We start from the raw sequence: 26,530 nt of genomic DNA on the forward strand, positions 1-26,530 counted from the left end.
AGCTACAACAGCTAGACCACTGCTACTACCTACAGATGTTCACTCTTGTGAGATTTAACCAAAACACGACCAACGCGTGATGATTCTTGGACACGGGAGAAAAAGATTAGACAAATGTCAATCATCTAGAATGCCTTTTCAAGGTAGGATAAGGACGCCAAAATGGATCAATTCGCCTCAATCCAATTCATCTTCAATAAGTTGCACAATCAGTTTAAATTATTTTGAGATAACTTAACCAAACTCTATTATGTTGCGAGTTTGGTGCATCAATATTTTAAAAAAGAGTTATTATTCATAAGTTCGGTCACCAAATATATATAAAAAATACAAACTTTAAAAAATAAACAGGATGTTACCATCATAAGATTATTATCCAACCAAATTGTCTTCGTAGCACAAGTATTCTTTAAAAGCTATTGTGATGAATAAAATAAATGAAGTACAAATAAATAAAATAATATAAAATTTATAATTCTCCGCATAATATTATATCTAACAAATCAAATCATTCAATCCAATATATAGCAAATAAAATTCTAACCCATGACGGATTGAATATGCTAGTTAAAAGATTGAATCACGTAATTCAACTCAGCTTATTTTATCAGGTTAAATAAATTGATTTGTCAAGTTTAACTTTCTTAAGTAACACATGGCGTAAGGAGCAATGCACGGTGCGCACAAGGACTCTAGTTATCATGAATCACTATCACCTTGGATTAGAGTACTTGAAATGCAATTATAGAAGAAACAGCTGGCAATAATCCGTACAAAAAGTAATATGGATTTAACAATAGAAAATAAATAAAAAGAACGTCTTAATCATGAAAGACCTTTAAAATTGTGAGGTCAACGGTGCAAACTTGAAACCAGGTAGGAGGTATCTGCTTTAGGATAGATTCTATGATACGTGTGAGTGAATATAGTATGGGTTAACACGTGGGCGTATGTGGAAAGGAAGGCACCATCGTTCGTTCACTTACATCTCCACACCCTTCTTCAAGTGCAGTCAATGATTAATTGGTGCTTTCCACGAGTCTTGGGCTAGGAAACCCCCCCGAAGACAAGGACCTCGAAGGTAGAGATTCCTTTCCCTCCCTTCCTCTCCACAACGACGGATATGCCCCCTCACCATTCTCTTTTTGAAATAGTGCTGCATGATCAAATCGTGGAAGGACACAGACGTTGGAACTGTGTCAAGTGTTGGCATGCCTTTTTGAATCGATAATGATGCTTGAATATTACTTTTATTGGTAAATGACTATTTGGGTCATTCAACATTTAAGTTGGTAATAATTTAATCTTTGGATATTAAAAAAAATAATTTAGTTTATTGATGTGTAAAATGTATGATTAATATGTCTTATATAAATTACTTAATAACAAATTGATTCTTAAATTTTTAAAGTTAAATCATCTTAAAAAAAACTAAAGTAACACTCAAAATCGTAGATTATTATAATTTAACAATCTTTTCTTTTGTCTTTGTAATGGTTTTGGACACCCATTTGTGTCCTCTTTACTTAGTAATATATTTCTTTCGCTGATTTAAAAAAAAATATATTTAAATATGGATGAGATAAGAAACATACCTTTAAGTACCTATATTTTAATAGGCTTGACAGTTGGAAGACTATGAATCGTTCTCTCAAGAAGGAAGGTTGGCCATGCCAAACTTAATGGGTGGGTAAGAGACCAACACATTAAATAACATTACATAAGGATGACTGATTATACGCCATGCATGAGACAACCTTCGATACTGACAAGAATCATTACACCCTGACATGTCAAAGGTAAAACAAGATTACAATATGAGATCAAATGAGATAATGAGACAAGAAAACTCTATATTCTAATACCTCAGACGATTGGATGATCCTATTATGCATAAAGAAATGTGCTTCTCCTATGAACAATAGTCACCAAACACCTTAAAGAATAAAGTGGGGGGACCACATTGAATCATCAATTAATTTTATGATATCAATGCATTTAATTAAATTCTACTATATATACATAATGATAAATTAGACTTAAATGATAATTCAATGGTCATTAATTTTGTCTCTATATAAAAAAATTTGAATAATATTTGTAGTTTAAGAAAACTAAAATAGACATTTATTCAATGAAAAATTAGTCAAGTTCATATTGAGTTGACTCAAAACAAAATATTATATTATATAATTTAAATTAACTTAATTTTGATTAGAATGACACTTTTCTTTAAATACTTACTAAAATGATGTTTTATATCAATTTATTCTGAAAATTGACTAAATTGTCAAATAAATACCCGTTTTCCATTAAAAAAATATAATTTTATTATGATGAATATAAACCAGGTTCATCAATTTTTAAAAAAAAAATCTATGAAAACTAAAATTAAAAAGATGACGTTAGATCAACTTATTTGTATGGAATTGATCTCATGTAACAAAAGCTATGAATCATCATAAGATTTAAGGGACAACGTTTGCTTAGTAGATGTGTTATTTTCACACACACATACAAACAAAATAAAGACAATTCATTTTGTACAAAGTACATATTTTAGCAGGCAAGTGTATGCTCTTGTACTACATCCAAATTCAAGAACTCAAACATATATTTGGGGTGGTGTTGATTGATAAATAAAAGAATATAGTTGGTGTTAGCTGTAGCCAAACAATAAAAAATTCTTTTAGCAAATATAGAAATTAGATTTCTTGTTTTCCAGCAAATCAAAGACGCGTACATATTTAGTATCAGTATCATTAAAATAAAAAAGAAATAACATGAACGTCAAATTAAAATTGTTCACACGATCAATTATATAAATTTGGAAACATACTAAAACACTTCCCGTACATAACCAAAAAGAATTGATAATTGTAAATTCAATATTAGAAACGTTGAACAACTTTAGAGAATGTGTGTATAAATAAAGGGTTGTAAGGATATCATATCATATCCACCTCAACCTTTAACACAATCTCCTTCTTTCTAATCTCTTATTCTTTTACCATTTTTTTTAGCAATTATCAGTGTGAAGCAAGTGAAGGAACCATGGGTCGTCGTAAGATTGAAATTGCGACATTGAAAGACCCTAATACGAGGCAAGTCACATTTTCCAAGCGTCGAACGGGCTTATTCAAAAAGGCAAATGAATTATCCATCTTGTGCGGCGCAGAAATTGCTATTGTTGTGTTCTCCATTGGAAACAAGCCTTACTCTTTTGGGCACCCAGGTGTTGATGTTATTGCGGCCAAGTTTCTTCAAGAAGCGGCTAATTCAAGCGATGCCAAACAAATTGATGCCCAAGGAAACAACCCATCTAATGAACTTGGTGACATGAATAGGCTGAATCAACAATTGTCTGATGTTCAAACCCAAATACTCGAGGAAGAAAAGAAGGGCGCGGAACATGATGAGAGACTAAAACAACACCAGGTCACACAACTCTCTCAGTATAAGGAACTGCAAGCTTCATATTTAGAGCTCCAACATAGAGTGAAGGACTATGTCAACGCCATCGAGGTGTCGGAGTGTATGATACTCCTTGCACAAGAACCGGTGGTTGGAATAACAAAACAAGTGACTACAAAGAGGAGAAAAAATAATTGATGCTTTTTTATATGTAATTTTTATTTTGATTTAAGTTTCCCCTCGTTGTTTCCATCTCTCTTACGTAGAGTGAGATGACACTGAAAGTAGCAATAGTGGTGAATAAGTGGTTTTGTTGAATTCGATATAAAGAATTATGACAAAATAAAAATAAATTCTTTTTTGTTCTCGTGTTATTTGTACAAGAAATGTATTTCCTAAGTATTGGATTTGAATTCTACACACAAAAAAAGGTATTTGAAGAGTTTTATCCCTTTAAATAAATACTACACTTAATTTAAATTAATAAGGACTAATATGATTTTTGGTACCGAGTCACCTTTTCATCGATTGATATAATAATGATTAATGGAAAATATAGTTTTATTTTTAATTTAGAGAATATCATGATTTTTTTTAAAAAAAAGTAATCAATACTTAGTGTATATATGAAGGACATAAAATTTTAGTGTGGAAAAATCTTGAGGTGCTAAACAAGAGAATAAGATTTATTTTTACAATATCATCGTTATCTTTTATTTCTAACTAGGAGGTATTTGAGACTTCTAAGTGCATATTTGGTTTTTAGGTAAAAAGACATTTTTGAGATAAAAGTAATTTTATCAAAGCATCACGATCCTTATTTTTTTTTCTTTTTACTTTTATTCATTAAATTTACTTTTGATACAAAAATAATTTTACCAAAGAATCATGATTAGGGGTGAGAATACGCCAGGTCAGGCAGACTTTAAAAGATCTAAGCCTAGTTTACGATGACTCTTTGAGGCATGAGTCTGATCTATTGTCTATCAAAGATTTTTATTTTGGCTCGGCCTAACCTTTTTAAAAGTCTTCTCCACAATAAATATTTAATATTTTATGGAGTAGAAACGTAATAGAAAAATTAAAAAAAAGTCAATTAAAATAATGAAGAATATAAAAGGATACATGACTCACACCACAATTGTAATTAAAGTAATGTGTAATCACTGATAGTTTCAAAAAAAATTAATTGTATCCAAAAAATAATATATATATATATATATATATATATATATATATATATATATATATATATATATATATATATATAGGCTGATCTATCAGGCTTATAAAACTTTTTAATAAGCCTAAGCTTGGTCTATTTAATTTAATAGGTTTTTAAAAAAACTTGAGCCTAATCTTTTAATTAAATAGGTCAGTTCAGGCCAGACTTTATGTAGGTCAGGTCGTAGGTCCTATAAGTCGGCTTGGCCTATTCCCAACCCTAATGATTTTTAATTTTGCTTTCATTTTACTTTTATTGATTAGATTTGCATTGGAACAGGCGCATAATATCTTTAACTTCAATCCAAACATTGAGTAGGAATTAAACCCCAGACTTTTGATATCATCACTATCTTTTATTAATGTAAATATTTTGAATTAAGTTGATGTTATTAGAAATTTTATTTATACATGTTGACCTTGCATTTATCTATTTTCTTTTTTAGTAACCTTGCATTTATCTTTCAAAAATCTCAGTTATAGTATTTTTCACGTTTCGTAATATACTATCTTATGATTTATATATATATATTGATCAATATCACATGATAAGTGTATTTTTATTTTTTTTACAAAAACATGATAAGTGTATTTGAAAACTGTAACCTATAGTTGAATGATTCTATATGGGCGAGACCAATGCAATTCTACTTGAAAATATATGTTTGACAAAACATAAACGAGTCATATATGTTTTTCAGATATCTGGTAAAAGCTTGTCTTAATTAGATAGTTCTCATCAACTTTGAGAAGGGAAAGGAAAATGTTTCTTGAAATTATTTTAGAAATATCTAAAGGCATTTATCAGTGGATTCAAATTGATCAAGAAACAATGACATTAATAGATACCCCATTAACCTTTCCAAATTATTTTGATGCATGTACGTCGCAGTGCATACAATTATGATTAGATTAATTATTCATGTATAATAAATTTAACATGGAATATAAAAAAGATTAAATTACATATCATTCATCTATTATTATTTGTTAAATTTTATCATCTAAGTTTTTCTTTTCTTGTCCGCACATCTTCCCATTATATTTTTGTGATTTTTGTATATTTTACTATCTTATTTGTAAAAAAAAATATCATTTTATAAAATTGATAACAAAATAATGTCTCTTTTCAAGAACACGTTAAAGCTTTGTTACACATTGAATGAATGAGTCAAATGTGCATAAAAATATGGGTGCTAGAATTAGTGAAATGATGATAATTAATTAAATTGCAAAATTTGTGTTATATATATAATTTGTTACTATTTTTTAGATGAACTAGAAGTATTTTAAGCTATATCATTTTACTTAGATTTTATAATTTAAAATTAATTAATTTAGTAAACTTTATAATAAAGGATTTTTTTGTTACATTATAATAAACGAATCTATACAGTTAACTTTAATAAAATTATACGGTATACGGCACACAATAAACAATAATTTCAAAAGGCAAGTTTCGTAATAGAAAACTATATTCAAATCAAAGTTGAAACTGAAAAGAAAAGTTTGAAGCAAGAACGAGAATATATATTACATTATAATTTACAGGAAAAAAAAAGGTTTACTAATTAATAAAACTAAAAGGCAGAATGGAGTTAGAAAAGGGGGCAAGAGTTACAGTGCTCGAACCAGAGGGTGATGCAGTTTGAGTGGTACACGTGGCCGCACGGGACTTGTTTGTTTTCCCCATCCATGCAAACATCATCCGTCGTCACGTCGGCAAGTTCGACACGAAAGTCTTCCACGCTGCGGATAGACGCCGTGATTCTATGAAATTGTTGGACAGTGTCATCACCGCAATATTGTTGTTGCTCTCTGAAATTGTAAGGTTAACGTTGTCGTTATCCATTGCACAAACACTCTACTATTGTTAAGCTTATATAGCGAAGAATTACGAGTGAGCCTATACAAATTGTCGGTCGTGATATCATCGTTATTTATTGACTACTGCGGGGTTAGAATTGCTGCGCCATCATGAATTTATTAAGTTTGATTGATACTCACCCAAACATTGTTATTATCCATTTCACATTTTCAATCTTCTTTTTTTAATAATTAACATCTTTATTTTTATTTTTGGTACATCATATTATTCATCACATTTATCATTTTTCTTCTTATCTTTATCTGAGTGTCAAAAATCATTTTCCAATTGTATTAGCTAGCTAGTTGCTGGCTAGGTCATCTGCTCTTTTTCTCATCTTACATAATTTGATTTGTAACTTATATATAACGGTTAATATATTTTACTCGCATGCAGTGAGGACAGAAATGAATAATACTACTATGAGATTTGATCCTAAACTTTTACAATCAATATCGTAAAAGATTTTATATTAGTTGGCGCCTAAGGACTAACCGTTAGTGGTAAACAAAAGATTTCATAACTTTGAGATATATTTCATATATAGGTTACAAATTGACAGAATAAAACAGTGTAAAATACTTATGTATGCTAAATTTATTAACTATTAAATTATATCTTTCACCGTTAATTAAATGCATTGAGCAAATATAAGATACCCGGCCCCAGGAAGAATATATGATGACGTACTAGTGACTTTGATTTTCTATTCCATGACCATTTCAACTTGATTTTCCATTATGTCACTGTTCTTAATTTTATGGTGTGCGATTATATATTAGACTGTACTGTCACGTATTATATTTAATTTAATGCAATAGAAGCTTTAATGGTACCTTCGGTGAATAAAACTTGAATAGCATAATTAATAGCTAGAAATTTAGATTTGTGATACGGATGTAAACCTAACTGGGACTGGAGTTATGAATACTCGCAAGGAGCTTGCCGCTGCGTTAGGTTGTCATTGTAAGGAGTTAGGCATACATTCTTTTTTTTTTTGGTGTACAACAGTTAATTAGGCCTACATTAATTAATAGAAACTAAACCAATTTCAATCAACATATTTGTATATATAGTACAGCAGTCATAATCAAATTTATATTTTATTTTGGTTAAATTGATTGGTTAGTTCTTAATAATTTATTACAATTTTAATTAATTCTTTATAATTTAATTTTTTCACTAAAATATTTTGTGAAAAATTATATTAAATCCTCAAAGTTAATGCATACTCATGCACCAAATATAAAGTTTAATGCTACTCCGTTAACAGTTTTATAATTCTTCTCTCATTGCTGCTTGCACCACTCTATTTCAATAAAAGAAATAATAATTATTTATTGACTAAAGGTGTAGATTTGGTCACTACGTAGTTTAGTCACCAAACTATCAACTAGTACTACATGGTGGTCGTAATAAATCTAATAGCTAAGGTTTTAGTGCTAAAAAAAATTAAAATTATATATATAGTCATACACTAAACAACAAGAAATGTATTTTGTTTATCTCTTATTGGGTACGTTTGGTCCAATTAACTTATTTTTAATTAACTTAAAAGTTACTTTTAAGTTAAAGCTAAAACATTAGAGCTTTAAAAAAAAAAAGGAAGAAGTTGTTTGTTAATTTTTATTTTTTTACTTAAAAGCTTCTTCAAAGTTAGAAGTTGTTTGATAAAAAACAAAAAATTAATATTTCTTTTTAAAATAGTTATCTCATCTAATGAAAAAGTATATTTATAAAATAAAAAATATGGAAAATTAATTAATTTATATAAAATTATTTAATGATAATAAATATATTAATATATATATATATATATATGTGTGTGTGTGTGTGTATATATATATGTGTGTGTGTGTGTATTTAAAAAATTGAATTTTTAAAAGTATAAAATATTACTTACTACAAGAACATTTTAATGATAATTTGAAAATAATTTCTTATAAATAATATTAATCGAAGAAATTTAGATTTCAATACTATTTTTGGAAAAAAAATTATTTATTTTTATAGAATTTATTAATACCAAATTATATTAATACAATAATTACCGGTAACTATACCATAATAATAATCCAAATTATATGAATACAATAATTACCGGTAACAATACTTTTTTTACAGCGTTAATTGTTAATTTTGTTCTTGCTAAATAAATAGCTTATACAACAACAAAAAGAAAGTAGCTTATATTTTTAAGAACTTATTTAAAAAAGTTGTTTGGTCTTGTTTCTCCTTTTAAAGAGAAGAAAAGTTATAAAAAAAAAAACTGAGCTAAACATACTGTTAGAAGACCATGTTAATGACTGTTATGGATAACACTAAATTTATTTGTATTTTTATAATACAATTTAAATGCACTCACTAATTCGTCACTAAATGAGATGGTGAGAGACACAACAACCGAACTTGTAGCAACACATTCGACCACTAATTCAGTTGCCAATTTTTTCTATTTAAATAAAATGATTTACCTTAGCCACCATTTATTTGGTCATTGTGTCAGTTGCCAACTTTATTTTTTGAATAAAAACGATACTTTATTAAAAAAGAATAAAATTACTCGACATAGAAAAATGAAAAAAAAATGTTAAATGATTAGTCTTCAACATCGTTAGCTTCTAGATATATGCAGGTGTCGTAACATTTCTAAAGAATGCATGTCTCACTATGGAGTCACTGTAATCCCCAAGGGGTTGCTTAAAAGAAAGGCTTACAAATGTTGTAAATTTGATACACATTCAGGTAAGTACAAGGAAAATAGAACAACACAAACGTTTAAATTAGATGACAATTTTTATCTTGTATAATGTTTGGTAAATAATGTACAACATAAATAAAATATTATTAATGTGTAAAGATGCTTTTTAATTTAGAGACTGAATCTGCAACCAGGCACTATTTTGGTTCCCAAATATACAAGCGACCAAAGCCTCTGTGATGGACCGTTTCTGTTAGCGACCGAATATTGGGTGCTAGACTACCTGGCGACTGAATACTAAATCGGTCTCTAACTGTATAGCGACTTATGTTTTAGCAGCAGATACATTTTGGTAAGCGGTCGCTGACTCGGTGGCTAGTTAGAGACCGACTTTCTACATTTAGAGACCGATATTCTCAGTCACTAATGAGCGATTTTTTTTGTGGTGACATGATATTTGTGTTACTGTGATTTCCCTTAAAATTGATGTTCAAAATTTCTTGATACGAACTTCCATGTAAAATTATTTCCAAAATTTACATCGAAATATTAAAGGAGAAACCAAACTCATCCTATATGTTTGCATTTCAATTTCAAGATCACCATTACATACTTCACCAGTATGTGAAGATATGCCATAAAAATGTGGGATTCAGAGCTTATAAACCAACATATCACATAATTTGTTAGCTTAGTGAAACATCCCCTATAGCTTATAACATGAAAGTATGTCTCTAAGCAATGAAACCCAGGCAAGTTCATCCCAACTTTAAGATAAGGAAATGAACAAATATCAAGCTTTAACTCAATTTCGTCAACCTTTTCTTTATAAAATTTCGTCAATTTTGTCACGTCCTTCATGACTTGATATGAGGCACGTGACTTGTTGTTCCTTGTCGTATCATTCTAGGAATTAACTATATATAGATGCTAAGAAATCCATATGTTCATCAGTTGAGTCCAACCTCCTCTGAAAATCCTCGAATTGTGAAAAATGACATTTGATCAGATTTTATCAAGGACGTCAACTATTCTAGTTCAAGGTGCTTGATCGACGATATATGAAATTCAAATAGTAGAAGAAAAGAGCTAGTATCTCCTAGCTAGTAATACCAAGGAAGAAAAATTAAAATAAAGTGTTATATTAGCATAGCCATTTCAATAACGTACAGATTTCTTTTACATAGTCCCGTGATAGATTGATAGTATATGGGACTTTTTATATTATTATATAATTATAAATTATAGTGTATAGTAAAATTATTGACAATTTTTATAGTTATTTTAAAAGTATAGAGTCATTAATAGTGTAGATTCTTTAGAATGACATCATATGAAAATTAAACTCTATAATAAAATATATTATTGAATAAATTTTTGTAATAAAATATTTTTTTTACCCAATCAAATAACTCATTATAACCCAAGATTTAATATGCTCATTCTATCAATAAGAGCATGTTTCTAACACATTATTCTTTAGGCCGTGCTTAACTCTTTTTTGTATATGGGTTTAGGTATCGCTTGTACCCACCATAAATAGTATATATCTCTTTCTCTTTGTTGACAATAAAAAAATAAAAATCAATGAGAGCATGTTTCATCTTATTATGTGATTTCTCATTTAAGCTATTTTCCCCTTTGTGATAGTTTTTAGAGTAAATCATATTAATTACGGTTGAGATTTTAGGAAATTAAACAAATACTCTGTACTTTTTAACATTTACAATAATCTCTCCTTAAGGGATCAAATTCTGTATAAATAATTAAAGGGATAAGTGAAATGTATAAAAGGGTGTTAGTATATATTTTAAAAAAATTAAGAAGGGTTAGTGTAGGAGTAGAAAAGATAAGGGGTGTTTATTTAGTTTTACAAAATCTAAGAAGTAGTTATTGTAATTTATTCTAATTTTTATTTATAAGATTGATGTATTTTTAGATAACATATACTATAGTCTTAATTAGTTTTTAAGTGTACTTTTCTGTTATGTTTGACATGAATGAATGCAAATGGAATAAAGAAAGTTGGAGAAAAGAAAAAAATGGAAGAGAGAAAATTAAAAAAAAAATAAAACTGATTAATATTGAAATAATGTTCAAATGAACAAAACTCACTCATAAATATATTGTTTCTTATATAACATAATTGGTTACAAAAATAATTAATTTGTAACTAACTAATGCTAATAGTTTGTATCTCTAATATTTTTCCCATACATATGTGTGTGAGTTAATTTGATGAATGCTTTTATATGTTTTGAATATATATATGATGTATTTTTAGATAATTAAGATACTATAGTCTTAATTAGTTTTCAAGCGTACAATAAAATAATAGTTCTTTTTTTGGTACAGCCACAAAATAATAGTTAAAAGACGACATATTTACTAAAATTATATACATATGCAGCTTAATTTTATATGTATAAAATATGAGAATGTACCAAAAAAATGAGAAAAAGAGTACATATTATACTGTTATTAGTTATATACACATGCAACTATGCAAGTATAATCACACTCTTGTCTCCAGACATCTCTCACTTTCCCGTCACTGCCCCCACTGCATGTTGCGTCAACACCATTTTCGCAACCCACCAAGAAACAAAATAGAACCCATGCGGGATCTGCAAAGGGCATGTTGGTGGCCGAGGAACAAGGCTAGGCTCATCACCGTGGAGGAGGACGATGTTGTCGTTGGGAAGCTCCAGCAAATAAATAAAACCAGAGGTTGCAGCAATGGAAATCATGAAAGTGGTGTTGATCGAGGTGCACACTAATAAACCACAAGAGCTCTGGCCGGCCGACGGTGCATGGTGGGGATGATGAAGTGGACGGAACACAATGCACAAAAGCTCTGGCTGGTGGTGCGTGGTGAATGCTGATGATGACGGAGGAGTGAAGGGCAGAAGAGATTTGATGACAGATTATTGGAGGGATTAATTATATTTAATTAACCAATAAAAATTAATTACAAATTTTATAACATGTTAAATCTGCTACGCTAATTTTTTTATAATAATATATCTAACGATGATCATTGGTAGTTCACGGCACGGCCGGTGGTTCGTTGACCATATATAATTAATAATATTCTACCATAGAATCCTCCTTGGATTTCTTAGGAATTATATACAACCTTAACATTAATATGATACACACCCTTATATTTATTTTACTCATTGTCATTCATTTTTTTGAAGGAACACGTTGTCACATTCATGTTATGCCATAATAGGTTTTATCTTTATCTTCGTCATTACCTATTTGACCTAAGGTTTATATTTTCTGGTGTTAATATTCTTTGATATATAGTTCACTCATCTCTATGATGGAAGAGGTCATCCTCAAGAACATCTAAATATTACTATCTTTCTTGGAGTTGATGCTGTAAAACAAGAATCATTCTGTGTTTTCATTCTCTTCCTTAAGATATAATACAACTGTCACTCGATCGATCAGGATATATAATTTTGTTAGAAGATTGCATTGAGATTTTATACAAGTAAAGCTTAGTCTAAGTCAGCATATCATCATCTTAAGTTCAACAAAAGCATATCAAAACTTTTTTTGGACTATCTAACTCGCTTTAATAGCAAGGCTTTTGCAAGTTAAAAACTTCCAGCATTGTCCAACATAACTAATTTCCATTTCCTTGCCATATGAAACTTCAGCATCTCATCCTAATATCGTGATTTATCTGCTGAGGTTCTTTTATCGATCTTAAGAACTTTAGAATTTAAGGGAAATGATTTGGGATCTTTTATTATTTAAACTTTTTTTTTATTTCCTTGTCGACTTTTCTTTCAATTTTCTTATCACTGATATATGTTGTGTTCTTCTTATTTGAATGATAAACTTGCCTTACATGTTAAAAAGTGAGAAATCTGCCTATTTAAATCAGTCTGGTATGTATTGTTCTGGCCTTCTGGGTTTGATCACACATGAAACTGCATTACTTCTCTACTTAGAAGTTCTATATTTATTTCCTTATGCAAAAAAAGATAAGAAGCTTTTCAAGAATGATGAGAAAATAAGACATAGAGAGTAGTTTTTTTTTTTTTCCTTATCGACAAATGTTGTTAATTTTGATAGAATGTTAGCAGGTACTTAATGCTTGATTTATAGCTTTCAAAATAGTTAGACACATATATGGTTATTAATTTTTATTGTAAAATCTAGTAATCAATAATATAGCTAATGTTCATATCCTTTCCCTATGAAAAAGAGTTTAGCAAATTAATCCAATGAAATACAATATTTCATATATACATTTTTTCAATCTTATTTAAAAAATTTTGGTAATTAATATTGTTAATTTTAACAAAAAAATCTGCATATTTTAAAAATATTCTTTACAATGAATGATAAACTATAAGCTAATATAAGTTTTAGTTGTCAATATATTTTTATATATATTTAAATTATGTTTTTCATATTCAAATAATTCCATGCAATGACAACTGATATCGAGCATAGAAGTAATATTGACTTGTGCAAAAATATTAAAGTAAATGGTTATAAAAAACGATTAAATTTTAATTTTTAGTTGTTATAAAAAAATTGAATTTAATCCCTCAAAAGGCTGATATCATGGTTTGAAGTTATTATTATGCGACATTTGTTAACAGGTGATGTGCTTAACAAAGGTTAAGATTATGTTTAGCCAAACTAACGGAAAAGTTAGTTACAGATAAAAAAAAATAGTTTGTAATTGAAAGCTGTTAAATTAACTTATAAAATAATAAATATTAAATAGAATTAGCTCAACCGTTGAAGTGATTAAAGAATCTAAAATGATGGACATAAGCATATTTATATGATATTTTTATATAAATTTTAATTTTATTTTAGGAATAAAAATGTGTTGATGTGTTATAATTTAAGTTTTTTAATTAACTTTAAACTCTTGTAACTTATATTTCTGCATATATTACTTTTATTGTATTTTAGTTTTAATTCTTATAGTTTTTTATATTAAGCTTATACTATTTCTTAAAATACTTTTAATCAAATTTAAAATAGAGTAGAAAAACATCCTTAGGTACGTTACAGTTTTATTATGTTAATTAGCATAACTTAAAATAAATTGTCTAATATAAAATTATTCAAAATTATTTATTTGAAAAGGATGATAAATATATATTTTAAGGATAAAAATAAAATAAAATATAAAAAGTTAAAAATTAATATTTTAAAAAATACTACTTTAAGTATCATTTCAAAAAATATTAAAAATTACTATAAAAAATTATTTATTGAATACTTAAGTAAACTTTTAGTTAATAAAAAAAAGTTAAATGCTACCTAAAATGACTCCTCAAATGTAGCTAGTAAGATAACTCGTTAAGTGTAAAACTAATTAATTTTTGTGGTACCATGTCAATATGTGATACCTTTAAAAAAATTTCAAATCCAAAAAATACATGTTATTTATCTACCTTAAAATCAATATTAGGAACCAAAAATTAATAGTAATTTCAAATTTTAAAGGGATAAAAATCAAAGAAAAATATTTTGAGAACCAAAATAATTTTTTGTCAATATAATATTAATGCGAGTATTTACTCATGAAATCTCTCTTCTCCATAATGTTGTTTTTATCTATAAGGTTCAAATTCAAAATCTTGTTGAATAAGATTGAAATCATGTTCCACATATATTAATAACTTGTTGGTCCAAAAATAATAATTTTAAATTTTATAAAAATGAAAAACAAAGAAAAAGTTTGACATAAGAAATAAAATAAAGGTTAAATTATTCCTTTGGTTCCTATAGTTTCATGGTTCTTACCTTTTTACTTCATATAATTTAAAAGTGATCTTTTTAATTCCTATAATTTATATTTTAATTATCTTTTAGTCATTGTAGTTTAAAAGTGTTATTTTTAGTCTCTATATTTTACTTTTTAATTCTCTTTTAATCATTGTAATTTTTGAAAACTATAAGGACTAAAAAATTAAGAATCATGAAACTATATGAACTAAAAACATAACTTTCAAAGCTACAGGGATTAAAAGAGAATTAAAATATAAATTATAGGGACTAAAAAGAGCACTTTCAAACTATAAAGACTAAAAAAATAAGAATCATGAAACTATAGAGATCAAATAAGTAATTTAACCTAAAATAATTCATTTTTAAAGGACTAAACACAAACTTAAGTAATTTTATAAAATTAATATGGTATCCATATAGATATATGCATATATATATATATATATTAAATACGTATTATTAAATAAAAATATTTATTACAAAATTTAATGCTTATATATACATTAAGCAATTAGTTAAAGATATTTTCCCTTAATATTTAATATATAACTAGCTTTAATAATGTTATTAAATATAATATTTATTACATTTAATAAGTTTTATATATATATATATATATATATATATATATATATATATATAAACTAAAAATTAATTTTTTAAAAAATTAATATTTATTTATATATAATTCAGTTTTAGTTATTGTTTGAAAAATTAGTTATAAAGCATAAGTTTGATATATTTTAAGTCACATTATTTTATATATAGAATATAGAATGAATAAAATAATGGAATTGATAATTTTAATTTGCAAATCTTGCATGTATTATTCAAAAATATAATAAATACAAAATTCAATAGCAATGTTATTAAAATTTTATTTTTCTTTTGAAAAATATTAAATTAAATTTAAAAAGTAATTTTATGACATTTTTTACTATTTAATTAAAATCATGCGTGTGTGTTTTTACATTATGAATTATAGAACTGGGGCTAGTGAGAACATTTAGGCTTCAAGCAGAAAGTTCATCGTCGCGTCCCCTTATGAGAAGAAAGAAAATTTAAAAAAAAACTACACCAAAATTTGACGTTGTTTTTTTTTTAAGGCAAAAATACTTTTTTTTTTTACATTGTTGTTACACTGCTCAATAATTCTTTAACAAGTTTTGATGATTTTTTTAAGATTCTTAAGATTTCTCCTGATCCAAACCAATACTAATTCTTTCATTACTCATTCAATATATATTACCAATTGATAATAAGATCTATTAGGAAAAAAAACATATAGATCCCAATAAATCTAAATCATGTGAATTTATTCAAAAGGATAGAATTCTCCAAATACTGAATCTTTCATAGGATTTAAATAAATATGAAATTCAAACAACAAGAAGAAGAAATTTTATTTTCTCAACCTCTAAGAGAGTTGGAAGCAACAGGAAACTTAAATTTGAAGATATATAACTTTCACATATGTGTTGCTACTGAGCATCAATTCCTTCTTCTTTTCTTAGTAGCAACTTGTTTGGTTATTCCAACTAGTGGTTCTTTTGCAAGGAGCAACATATAATCTGACACCTCGATTGCATCAAAATAGTCCTTCATCTTTTGGATCTCTAAATATGAACCTTGCAATTCTTTGTTTTGAAAAGTTTGTGTCACTCCTTTTTGTTTCATTCTCTCGTTGAGTTCTGCAGCCTTCTTTTGTTCCTCGCGTATTTGATCTTCAACATTAGATAGTTGTTGATTCAGCCTATCAATGTCACCAGCTTCATTAGATGTTCCTTGGACAACATTTGATTTCGGCTCTTGTTTAAGGAACTTGTCTACAACGACATCAACACTTGGGTGCCCAAAAGAGTAAGGGTTGTTCCCAGGAGAGAACACAACAATAGCAACTTCTGCTCCACACAAAATGGATAATTCATTCGCTTTTTTGAACAAACCTGTCCGACGCTTGGAAAATGTAACTTGCTTGGTGTTGGAGTCCTTCACCTCCGTAATCTCAATCTTACGACGACCCATAATTCCTGCAACTGCTTCACACAAATGATTACTAATTAAGAGAAATAATACAAAATAACAATAGCTTAGAAAAGGTAGGGAGTATATGATATGATTTCCCCCACACTTCTTTATTTATACACACGTTCTCTCCCAAGGTTCAATGTTTCTAATATAGAATTTTACAAATTCTGATTCTTTTTTATTATGTATATGGGAAGTGTTTTAATATATCTCCAATTTTATAAAATTGGTGCTATGAACAATTTTTGTTAGAATTTTGTTTCTTTCTATCTTTAATTTAATGATACTGATAGAATTTGTTTCATGGATAATTTTTTTAGTCTCAGGGTTATTATTCTTGGATATAAACTATAAAAATATTATTTTTGAATATATTATAAAAAATGTATTTGGTTAACTACTAAAAATAGTTGGAAATATTTTTTATATGCATAGAAATAATTAAAACATGTATTTGTTTGATATTGTTTTCCTAGAAATATATATTATAATTAATGAAATATCCTTATAATTAAAGTTTGTTAAAAAATATATAGATATGTTCAAAATAGCTACAACTATAACAACTCAATGGAAAATCCCAAAAAATAGTGTTAAAAAATTATTGTGAATAAAAGAGAAATTCCTGTTAAGAGAAGAGCGAAAATTGTCTATTAGAAAGAAGCATCCGAGGGAAAGTAAAAAATTATTGTAAATAATATACATGAAATTGACGGTAAATGAAATTGATGAACAAAATGTGTGGGAATGAAAAAAATTAACACACATACAAGAAGGGAGCATTAAGAAGGTAGGGAGATAGTAACTAGTAACAAGGATATATATGTATTTTTATTCAGCAAGAAAATTTATATTCCATGAGAATAAATATTTCATACACTTCGTCATGATTAAATATTGGTGGAAAGTAAAATTATTGCTTACTTAAGTACAAAATATCTGCAAAATTAATTATTTGATTACTTTGAAACAAATATAGGATAAATTATTTTCTTCTTATATTCTTGGGACTAAAAAATTACTCGTGAAACGGACGACCCTAAATGAGTAGGCATCTATGATTTGCTGAAAAACAAAAATATAATTTCTAGATGTGGGTTTAGCGGCTCTGGAAATGATCCATGAGAATATAATATAATATAATTTATACATTTTCTGTCTCGTTTAAAATAATAATCTTTTTATAATTAGCGATAGAATTAAAATTATAGGGTGCATAACATGAATGGAAAACTAGTTATATAACAACTCTTTCCAACCTACAGCAACACTTTCTATACAAATCAAATTTTTTTAACTCTCCAATTATGCAAACCATCCTCACGGACAACACATCTCCAAACAGATACAGTTATCAAATTTAATTATACAATAACAATTATGAACTATTCGGATAGATAGATTTGAGATATTACTAACTTATTACAAGTACATGGTGCAATTGGTTAAAACAAACCAAAGTCAGCCAGGGCAAATGAAACGACTTGAGTCATTATGGATTTTAATAACCATTGTCATCGACATAAGTAACATTAGATGAAATAAGGATTTCATAATAGAAAAACACTGGTTGAAGCATAAAATTGTTTATTCGTGAATGTGCATAAAAGCACAATAAGACACCATACACGAAACACATCCTTGTTAGAGCCAGAAGCCGCCTCATTCACCTATAGTTGCGGTATACGGGAGTATACATGCAACTCTCAGCACACTTCACAAGATTCTGAGGACGAGGAAGACGGGTAGCCAAGCCTACAAAGACATTATTTGAAACATTTGGTTAGTTTTAAATGTAAACGAATGCCTGAGATTGTGATTTTGAACTATAAAGAGTTAAAGAGAATGAGCACACACCCAGTTCGTATGCCTTGGCAGCAACATTTGCAGCTATATTAGCCGAAATTCTTCTGATATTAGAGAATGGTGGGTAAATCAAGCCATTTTTGTAGTTCTCCTCACTCACTTGTTTAGCCAAGGATTCCGCTGTACAATTCACAAGAAGAAAGTCAATGAGTCTATCATTTCTTTCTCAATTTTACATTATCTAAAAGCATTGTTTGTGATTAAGCATTGCCTATCACATATTAATAGGTTCAAAGTATTTAGTCAAAGAGTATATTTAATATTTTGGGGCTATGTGTATTTATAAATAGTCTTATCATCTACAAAGAGGCAAATGTAAGCCAAGAGAATTCAAAGGAATCAAGAATATTGAAATAAAGTGAGTTTCTGTTTAAGTATTCCCTTCTGTACCATTCAAAAGAAATCAAGTACTCAGCATCATGTTCATTGGATGTATCATGCTAAATTTGTCATATTCACTTACAAGCTGCTAGAAGCATATCGTCATGTACTCGAATTGCTCCTGAGATTACTAAACCCAAACCAAAGCCAGGGAAAATGTAAGCATTGTTGGCCTGAATTAACAAGGAAAGAATCGGATATGATGTTATGCTGTTTAACAAATGAAAAGAGAGAAACAATAATGAATTTGAAGAAAATTTTAAAACCTGGCCAGAAGCATAAACTTTGCCCTTGTATTCAACAGGATCAAATGGACTCCCACTAGCAAAAATTGCACGACCCTTTTCTCGGGAAACAAGCAAACAAATTAATATTATTGCAAAAATGTAGGAGTGTTAAGAATAATTGCATCAGAGAATGCTTAACCAGGTCTAGAGAAAGATGAGATCATCAGTTTTTTTACCTCACTCCACTGGTAAGCCTCTTCAGCTGTACACTCAGACTGTGAGGTAGGATTGGAGAGAGCCAGAATGAGAGGTTTCTGCAAGTCAGGCATGACAGTGTAGTTCATATTTAAAATCATACATCTAAATACTCACACAAATACTCATCCACAAGAAGAGTGACACAAGGTTTTACATCATTGTTTGAAGTCATAGCCTCAACTACTTCCTTTGTAAATGTTCTTCCCACTCCTGATGATCCAATCAAAACTGTTGGCTTGATCACCTGAAAGTGTGCAGTAATTAAGGATAATAAGGCCATATCTAAGGCAACCTATTGCAGGCCCTAAACAGACATATTAAACACCTTGACTGCCTCTAGGAGACTGTTAACAGGCTCATGTTCATGAGCCCAAGGCTTCTTGAAGTGTTGAAGTGAATTCTTTCGTGAACTAACAATTAAACCCTGCATTATAAAACTGAATCAATTTGATGCAAACAAATAATGAATGTGAAGAGAAGAGATTCCCTTTGGAACATATCATGTTTCTACTACCTTTGAGTCTACAAGCCATATCTTCTTGCGACTCTCTTCTATGGGTGCCTTAGTCTGCCTCAGAAACAATAGAAATACAAATAGAATTTCACCAACTGTAATTTGAAATGAACTCAAGAAACCAATGTTACCGATATATAAACAATAGCTGATTCACCTGCTTTGACATCTCAAGAGCTATTAGCTCGGCTATACCAGTTCCTGCCTGTAAGCATGACAAAAATGAGTTAGACTAACTAATTCGTTAACAGAACAATAGGCAGTGTGTTGGCATACATAAAAAATCCAATGCAATATAATCAGGTATAAAAAATCCAATGCAATATACTCAAGTATAAAATATCAAATGCAATATACTCATTTATTACTTTTGGTTGCTTCCCTTCCCTTCAGCAGCATGGAAAGCAGCATAGATAACAAGTCAGAAAAAAGGGGCAAAATAAATAATGGTCTTACTTCTCCAGCACCAAGGAAGAGGAATGTGTGCTCAGGCAATGTACCACCAATGAGTTTTAGGGCTGCTACAACTCCAGCTAGAACAACAGATGCAGTCCCCTAAAATAACACATTAACAATTAGAACACATACTAACAATATTCAAGAAATAGAGGAGAGCTTTTGTAAGACAAAGTACCTGTATATCGTCATTGAAAACGAGATGAGTTGTCCCATATTTAGCAAGTAACTCAAAAGCATTGTGATTTGCAAAGTCTTCAAACTGCAAAAATCATTTGAAATTGAAAAATCAGACATAATAATTGAAGAACATAGGTTCAGAAGCCACATCAACCATGCATGGAATGTGTAACAACCTGTACAAGGACTTTTTCCCCGTAGTTTTGCTTCACAGCAGTCATAAACTCATGCATAAGGTCATAATATTCCTAAGAAGAAAACATTCAAGTTGCCACAGATCAATACAAGTTATTAATGGTACAATAATATGATAAGATAATAAAATAATTTTGAGCAAGACCTATATGTTATGCAATTACAAACCTGCCCAGTTGCCCTCCTTTGTCTAAGCCCAATGTAGAATTCATCATTCAATAATTTCTCATTGTTTGTCCCCACATCGATAGTAATAGGCAAACACTAACCACAAAAAATGAAAAATGATGTAAGAAAAACAAATCAATGAAATTTAAAACATCATAAGACATGCATACGAAGCACTGATACTTTATTGATACGTATCTATGAAGTATCTAAGCCTTTAAAAAAGTTATGAAATCTAATACATCTACATGTGAGATATAGAAGCATGTATAATATAGAAACATAGAAGCATTGTTCCTTGAAGAACCAAAAAGGAAAAATTTTCTTGTGTATTTTAAGAAAGAAATGAGATTGATATTATTCCTATTTGTAAACAATAGTTATGCGTCATATCTATGCATCATAGGCAACAATAAAATGGGGAGAAACAATAGATGGAAAATGCTTACTGCTGAAGGACGAACTCCTCCTAGTGCTGTGTACAAAGCCAATTTACCAACAGGAATTCCCATCCCCTGAAGTGCAACCAACATAATTAATTATGTGAAAGCTAGTTCATCTACTTTCACCATGTCTGTATTTTCATTGAAAATTAACGAATTCAATTCCCTTGGAGAAATACCTGACATCCAAGATCCCCAAGTCCCAAAATCCGCTCACCGTCGGTTACAACAATAACTTGAATACTCCTCTCAGGCCAATTTTTTAAAACCTCAAGGATTTTACCCCTGCAAATGGCCAACATCTTTATAACTCTGTACCAGATGTGGCTGAAAGTTGCATACTGATATACAGGAAAATAAAGAATTATACTTCTCTTTCAAACTAATGTAAAGACCCTGAGGACGCCTGAATATGCTCCCATATTTCTGGCAAGCCTCACCAACGGTAGGAGTATATACAACAGGGAGCAATTCCTCAACATTATCAATGAGAAGTTTGTAAAATAGCCTTTCATTCCTCTCCTGTATACCAGAACCAGAACAACATGCTGTGTTAGCTACTTTTCAACTTTCATATCCTCATTTCATATAAGAGGCATATGTCAATTCTTACAAAGTAGATTCATATATTTTTTATTTTCTTACAAAATTCAAGGGCATCATTTACTTGCAATGATATAGTTCAATAAGGAAATAGTTCAAAGCACTACCAAGAGAAGAAAAGAGACTACTACCTTGTATTTGCAAATGATCATGAAAGAAAGAAAGAAACTACTATCTTGTATTTGCAATGATACACTACTATGCTTTGCAGACACTTAACATGAATAAAAACATTGAGAACAAGAGAAAACAAACAAGAACAAATCTCATGCTGGCATTTGCAATGTAACTAAGATGAGTTGAAATTCCTACCTGAAGGTCCATCATGGCCACGTACTTTTGCAAGGGAACCTGATATTGCCTGATGCTGTTCATCAGTTTCTTCTCCTAAAGACAGTAGAAAGAAATAATAAGAACAGATAAGGGAAGGTGGGGCATAACACTATCCTCATAGATAATAGATAAACCTGAAGTTGCTGAGTGCTGACTGTGGGAGGCAGGAGCCCACGCAAATAGTGTGCATCCCTCTCTTTCTCAGTGAAAGATAGCCCTTTGTTGTACTGTGGATCTCGTAGCAAAGAGTACCCACTGCATGCACAACAAATTCATAGTCAGAGAGGTATTTTCATTCTATCTACTAACAAAGTAAAGGATTTTTACACCATCTAACAAGAAATCAGTATTTATAGTAAGTTTGTTGACTTTGAGGATAATTACCTTAAAATCACAGCCCACGAAGAGTTCTTGTTGAATAAAAATGCATGGAAATTAAACTCATACTAAAATCAACCTAGTAGTACAGAGCTATCAGCTAAGTAACACGCATAATTTCATTCCATGAAAAAATAAAAAATAAACTACACTCAAGTCATCTGATCAAATGCTATTGATCAAATCTAATTAATATAAGCATGAGCATGCAGTGAGTCCATGAAGGGTATAAAAAGTGAGAAATGAAGTGCATGTGATCGACGTGAGTAGGACCTGGCAACCGAGAAAATCCATGGGGTAACAAGTTGATCCTCGGTGGCGCGATCCTCGCCGTAGATGTCCTCAACGCCGCCACTGACGGTGGATCTTGGGCTGAGGTCCAACACCGACTCTCCATCTCTCAAGGCCTTCAGTGTGCTCTCCATTTCTCTGCCAATTACTTTCTTATCTTCACCAGTGTTATAATGCTGATCCTTTGAGATTTTTCTCTTTGAAGAATTAGTGCCACAGCAGCCAGAAAATCCCAAGTTTGATAAGCACCAGTGTCCCTACTTCACCAAAGTAACATGTCAGTCAAGGCAATACTGCGCAAGTAGTGTGTGTGTGTCATTTTCTATTTGAAAAACCATGCCAAGTGCTCGTTTTCTGTGTTTCCACATTATTTAATGTTCCTAGATTGTCAAATAACGACAACCGATGGAGTTGAGAATTTTCAACAATAAAACTATTCATCTGGGTGAGAGTTCATTACCATTAATTAAACTGGCTATACATTCAAGAAACCAAATATGGTCGAATTGTGCTGAACTGTGTTATTCATTATCACAAAAATTGTCTCTGTACGGCGATAGTAGACGACAATGTGAAATAGGTTGCACTATGGTCTCGATTACTTGGGGAAGACTTCTTGTCTCCTGTCACGTATTCTTGTTCGATGCTGGGGGAATATTAGATAAACTTACATTGTTTAAATTTATTTTATTATTGAGGACTCTTTAAATTTATTTGTTAAAAAATAATTTTTTTATTTATTTTAAGAAACAAATTATATCTGTTTTTTTTAAAGTACTTATATAAAAGTGTTTATTTTAAAATTGTTTTTTTAAAGTTTAATAAACTTACCAAGTAATGGGTTTAGAAAAACAATTTTAAATAAGTGTTTTAAAAGAATGTGGTTTTTAATAAATATTTTTTTATCAAAATAAACAAAAAATAATTTTTTTTACACCAAAGTAATTCAGAAAAACACATTAAAAAATAAAAATTATTTTTTATTAAAATAAATATTTTTTAAGAAATAAGTTTAAACAAACTCATCTAGTATTTTTTTAATATTTTTTAATTACCATTTAAAGGTATACTTAAGTTATCAGCTTAATTATATATACTTAATTATTTATACGTGAGAATTCAGGCATGTCTTCCATGACAATTGTTACGGGTGTTCACAGATATAGTGTTGATAGGCATAAGTTATTTGATCCAAAATGATTTGAATAGTTTAATATTGGTCATTTATGTATCTGAGTCAAAATCAAACCGCATCAATAAAAAATATTTATGTATGGATTATGTCAAGAGTTTAGATTTATAAATATGATGAATCGAATAAACCAATTAAAATCAATTAAAGTTTGTAGAGTTGTTTGGTTTAGTTTAGAATACAGTTAACTCTATCGTAAGTGTTGGACTTCTTAAAATATTACTTTCAGTTACATTGTTGTTTATTTTACCTTTTTTCATATTTATTTTTTCTGTTATGTATATAATATCAATGAATTATACAGCAAAATTTATTGCAAGAAATTAGTTTGTAAAAAATAATTGTGATTTAGACTATTATATTAATCTCCTTGAAATTTTTTTTTTAATTTATATTAATTTATTTTAGAATATTATGTTGATGGTATTAAATGAATCAATTTTATTATCATCAAATATTTGATAATATTGTATTAACTGTATTGGATATTTGGATGAATCATGATATAAAATAGTAGTTCTAAGAAAAAAAATCAAATTTAAATAAATAACCGTTAGTCCAAACTAAACCAAATTATTCATGAATGAGTTGTATTCAGTTGGGTTAAAAAAAATAATTATAAAAATCAAATTAAACCAAACCAATTAAATTTGATTGAGTTAAGTTTTAAATTTGATTAAAATGGATCCAAAATCATCAACAAACCCCTTAATAATTGTGGAGATTGACATATTTCTTTCATGAGAGAATTATTATTGATATTCCTTTTAACGTGTGTGAGGAAAGGTGAGCAAATTACTAGAAGGAATCAACCGCTGTTTGAACTACGTTAGGAATTAGGATAATGATCATCACACGCAAAGTTGGAATATTCTTGTCTCTACTTTGTATAAAAAAGTTATATATGTGGAGGGATTTGAATTATGAGTCTGAATAATAAGTCTTTTTTAATGATCATATCCATCATCACACTTTATGTAATTGATTGAATTTAAGAGGAATTCTATCAGCACTCTTTAAAAAAAAACTGACACCGACCTTTATAAGACAAAAATTGGCACGAACTTTTATTTATAAAATCTTGACAACCTCTTTTTTTCTAGTTTTTCTATGTAAAAAAATATTAAATAATTATTTTAATAATTATTGGTTTTTTTGTTATTGCTTTAATTAATTGTGTTTGCAATTATTGATAAGGAACTTATATTTATAATAATAAAAAAGAGAAAGATGTAAAGAAAAAAAAAGAGAAAGATTCAAAAAGAAGTTTTGATTAATCTAATTTAGGAGAGAAATTTCGTAAAGTTAGATAAAAAAAAGTGACACAATATGAATTTATTGTAATATTATTACTAAATAAATAACTCGGTTAGAATTAAAATATTAATTGAAGGAATTTTGAATAATTAAGTAAATTCTACTAAATTTTAATCAATTAATTAATTAATCTAGTCTTGTGTTTCTTTTCTTCTTTCTTACCCTTGTTCTCCTTTATTGAGACATTTTGTAAACCCGTTTATACTAAAAAGAGTATTTATTTTCATTTGTTATTTAGTAGTGTTATCTTATATTGTTTCTTTAGTTTAGTTTTTTTTTTTTCATTTTTCTTCTTCTTTTATTTGATGTAAACTGGCAAATATTGTAGCCCTTGAACTAAGCATCTTGACCCTATACGTAAGGTAGCTTGTCTTGACCCTATACAAAGCCTTTTTTCCCCTCATATCATGATTCCTTTTTTTTTTTTTTTTGTCTAAAATTCTTGTACAACAATCCTATTTCTTGTTTTTGGGCCCAATGAAGCTACATTGATAGCTCTTACTTGTCCACTTTGCCCTTCTTTATGGATCCAAGCCTGTAAAGCCCAAAAGCATCCAATTGTTTGCAACCCATGATTTCGCACCCTCTCTTTGATCTTTTCACCCTCAAGTTTTTTTGTTTTTGTTTTTTTCAACAAGAATACTTGTTTTTATTATGTACGACCATATAACATAAACTTGTTTTCATTGTATGCGTGGACGAAATACTCAACATAA

General features: G+C 29.0%; 3 protein-coding genes across 4 annotated transcripts; 1 reads left to right on the top strand and 2 right to left on the bottom strand.

Moving 5' to 3' along the window:
* Positions 1-2,799: 2,799 nt before the first annotated feature.
* On the top strand, positions 2,800-3,841 carry LOC100791127 (agamous-like MADS-box protein AGL29). The gene has a single exon (XM_003524356.5). It carries the CDS (start codon positions 3,055-3,057, stop codon positions 3,610-3,612), a length of 558 nt encoding a protein of 185 aa, XP_003524404.1. The 5' UTR covers positions 2,800-3,054; the 3' UTR covers positions 3,613-3,841.
* Positions 3,842-16,338: 12,497 nt separating this feature from the next.
* LOC100790601 (agamous-like MADS-box protein AGL29) lies at positions 16,339-17,119 on the bottom strand. The gene has a single exon (XM_003524355.5). It carries the CDS (start codon positions 17,007-17,009, stop codon positions 16,476-16,478), a length of 534 nt encoding a protein of 177 aa, XP_003524403.1. The 5' UTR covers positions 17,010-17,119; the 3' UTR covers positions 16,339-16,475.
* A 1,271-nt stretch (positions 17,120-18,390) lies between these two features.
* LOC100782096 (NADP-dependent malic enzyme) lies at positions 18,391-23,924 on the bottom strand. 2 transcript variants are annotated; one of them, XM_003525237.5, is made up of 20 exons: positions 23,766-23,924; positions 23,288-23,562; positions 22,771-22,891; positions 22,616-22,690; positions 22,071-22,222; positions 21,880-21,985; positions 21,707-21,772; positions 21,258-21,353; positions 21,071-21,142; positions 20,893-20,976; positions 20,715-20,813; positions 20,416-20,463; positions 20,259-20,312; positions 20,070-20,168; positions 19,899-19,988; positions 19,723-19,800; positions 19,526-19,600; positions 19,342-19,432; positions 18,870-18,998; positions 18,391-18,767 (listed from the first exon to the last, which is right to left on the bottom strand). In XM_003525237.5, the coding sequence occupies exons 1-20, from the start codon at positions 23,766-23,768 to the stop codon at positions 18,679-18,681; spliced, it is 1,902 nt and encodes a 633-aa protein (XP_003525285.1). In that variant the 5' UTR covers positions 23,769-23,924; the 3' UTR covers positions 18,391-18,678. The 2 variants fall into 2 exon arrangements, with proteins under 2 accessions (XP_003525285.1, XP_014631347.1); XM_014775861.3 differs by having other exon boundaries at positions 23,288-23,565; positions 23,766-23,904.
* Between the last annotated feature and the right edge of the window lie 2,606 nt (positions 23,925-26,530).

Source organism: Glycine max, chromosome 5, assembly GCF_000004515.6.
Source record: "Glycine max cultivar Williams 82 chromosome 5, Glycine_max_v4.0, whole genome shotgun sequence".
NCBI lineage: Eukaryota > Viridiplantae > Streptophyta > Magnoliopsida > Fabales > Fabaceae > Glycine > Glycine max.

What these genes read in the sequence shown, in the direction of transcription:
- LOC100782096 (XM_003525237.5), bottom strand. An exon ending in TGGCCATGATGGACCTTCAG is followed by an intron (nt 22,223 to 22,615) that starts GTAGGAATTTCA and finishes TCTGGTATACAG; the next exon opens with GAGAGGAATGAAAGGCTATT. An exon ending in CGATATGCTTCTAGCAGCTT is followed by an intron (nt 18,999 to 19,341) that starts GTAAGTGAATAT and finishes TGAATTGTACAG; the next exon opens with CGGAATCCTTGGCTAAACAA.
- LOC100790601 (XM_003524355.5), bottom strand. Translation starts at nt 17,009, where the DNA reads ATGGGTCGTCGTAAGATTGAGATTACGGAGGTGAAGGACTCCAACACC.
- LOC100791127 (XM_003524356.5), top strand. Translation starts at nt 3,055, where the DNA reads ATGGGTCGTCGTAAGATTGAAATTGCGACATTGAAAGACCCTAATACG.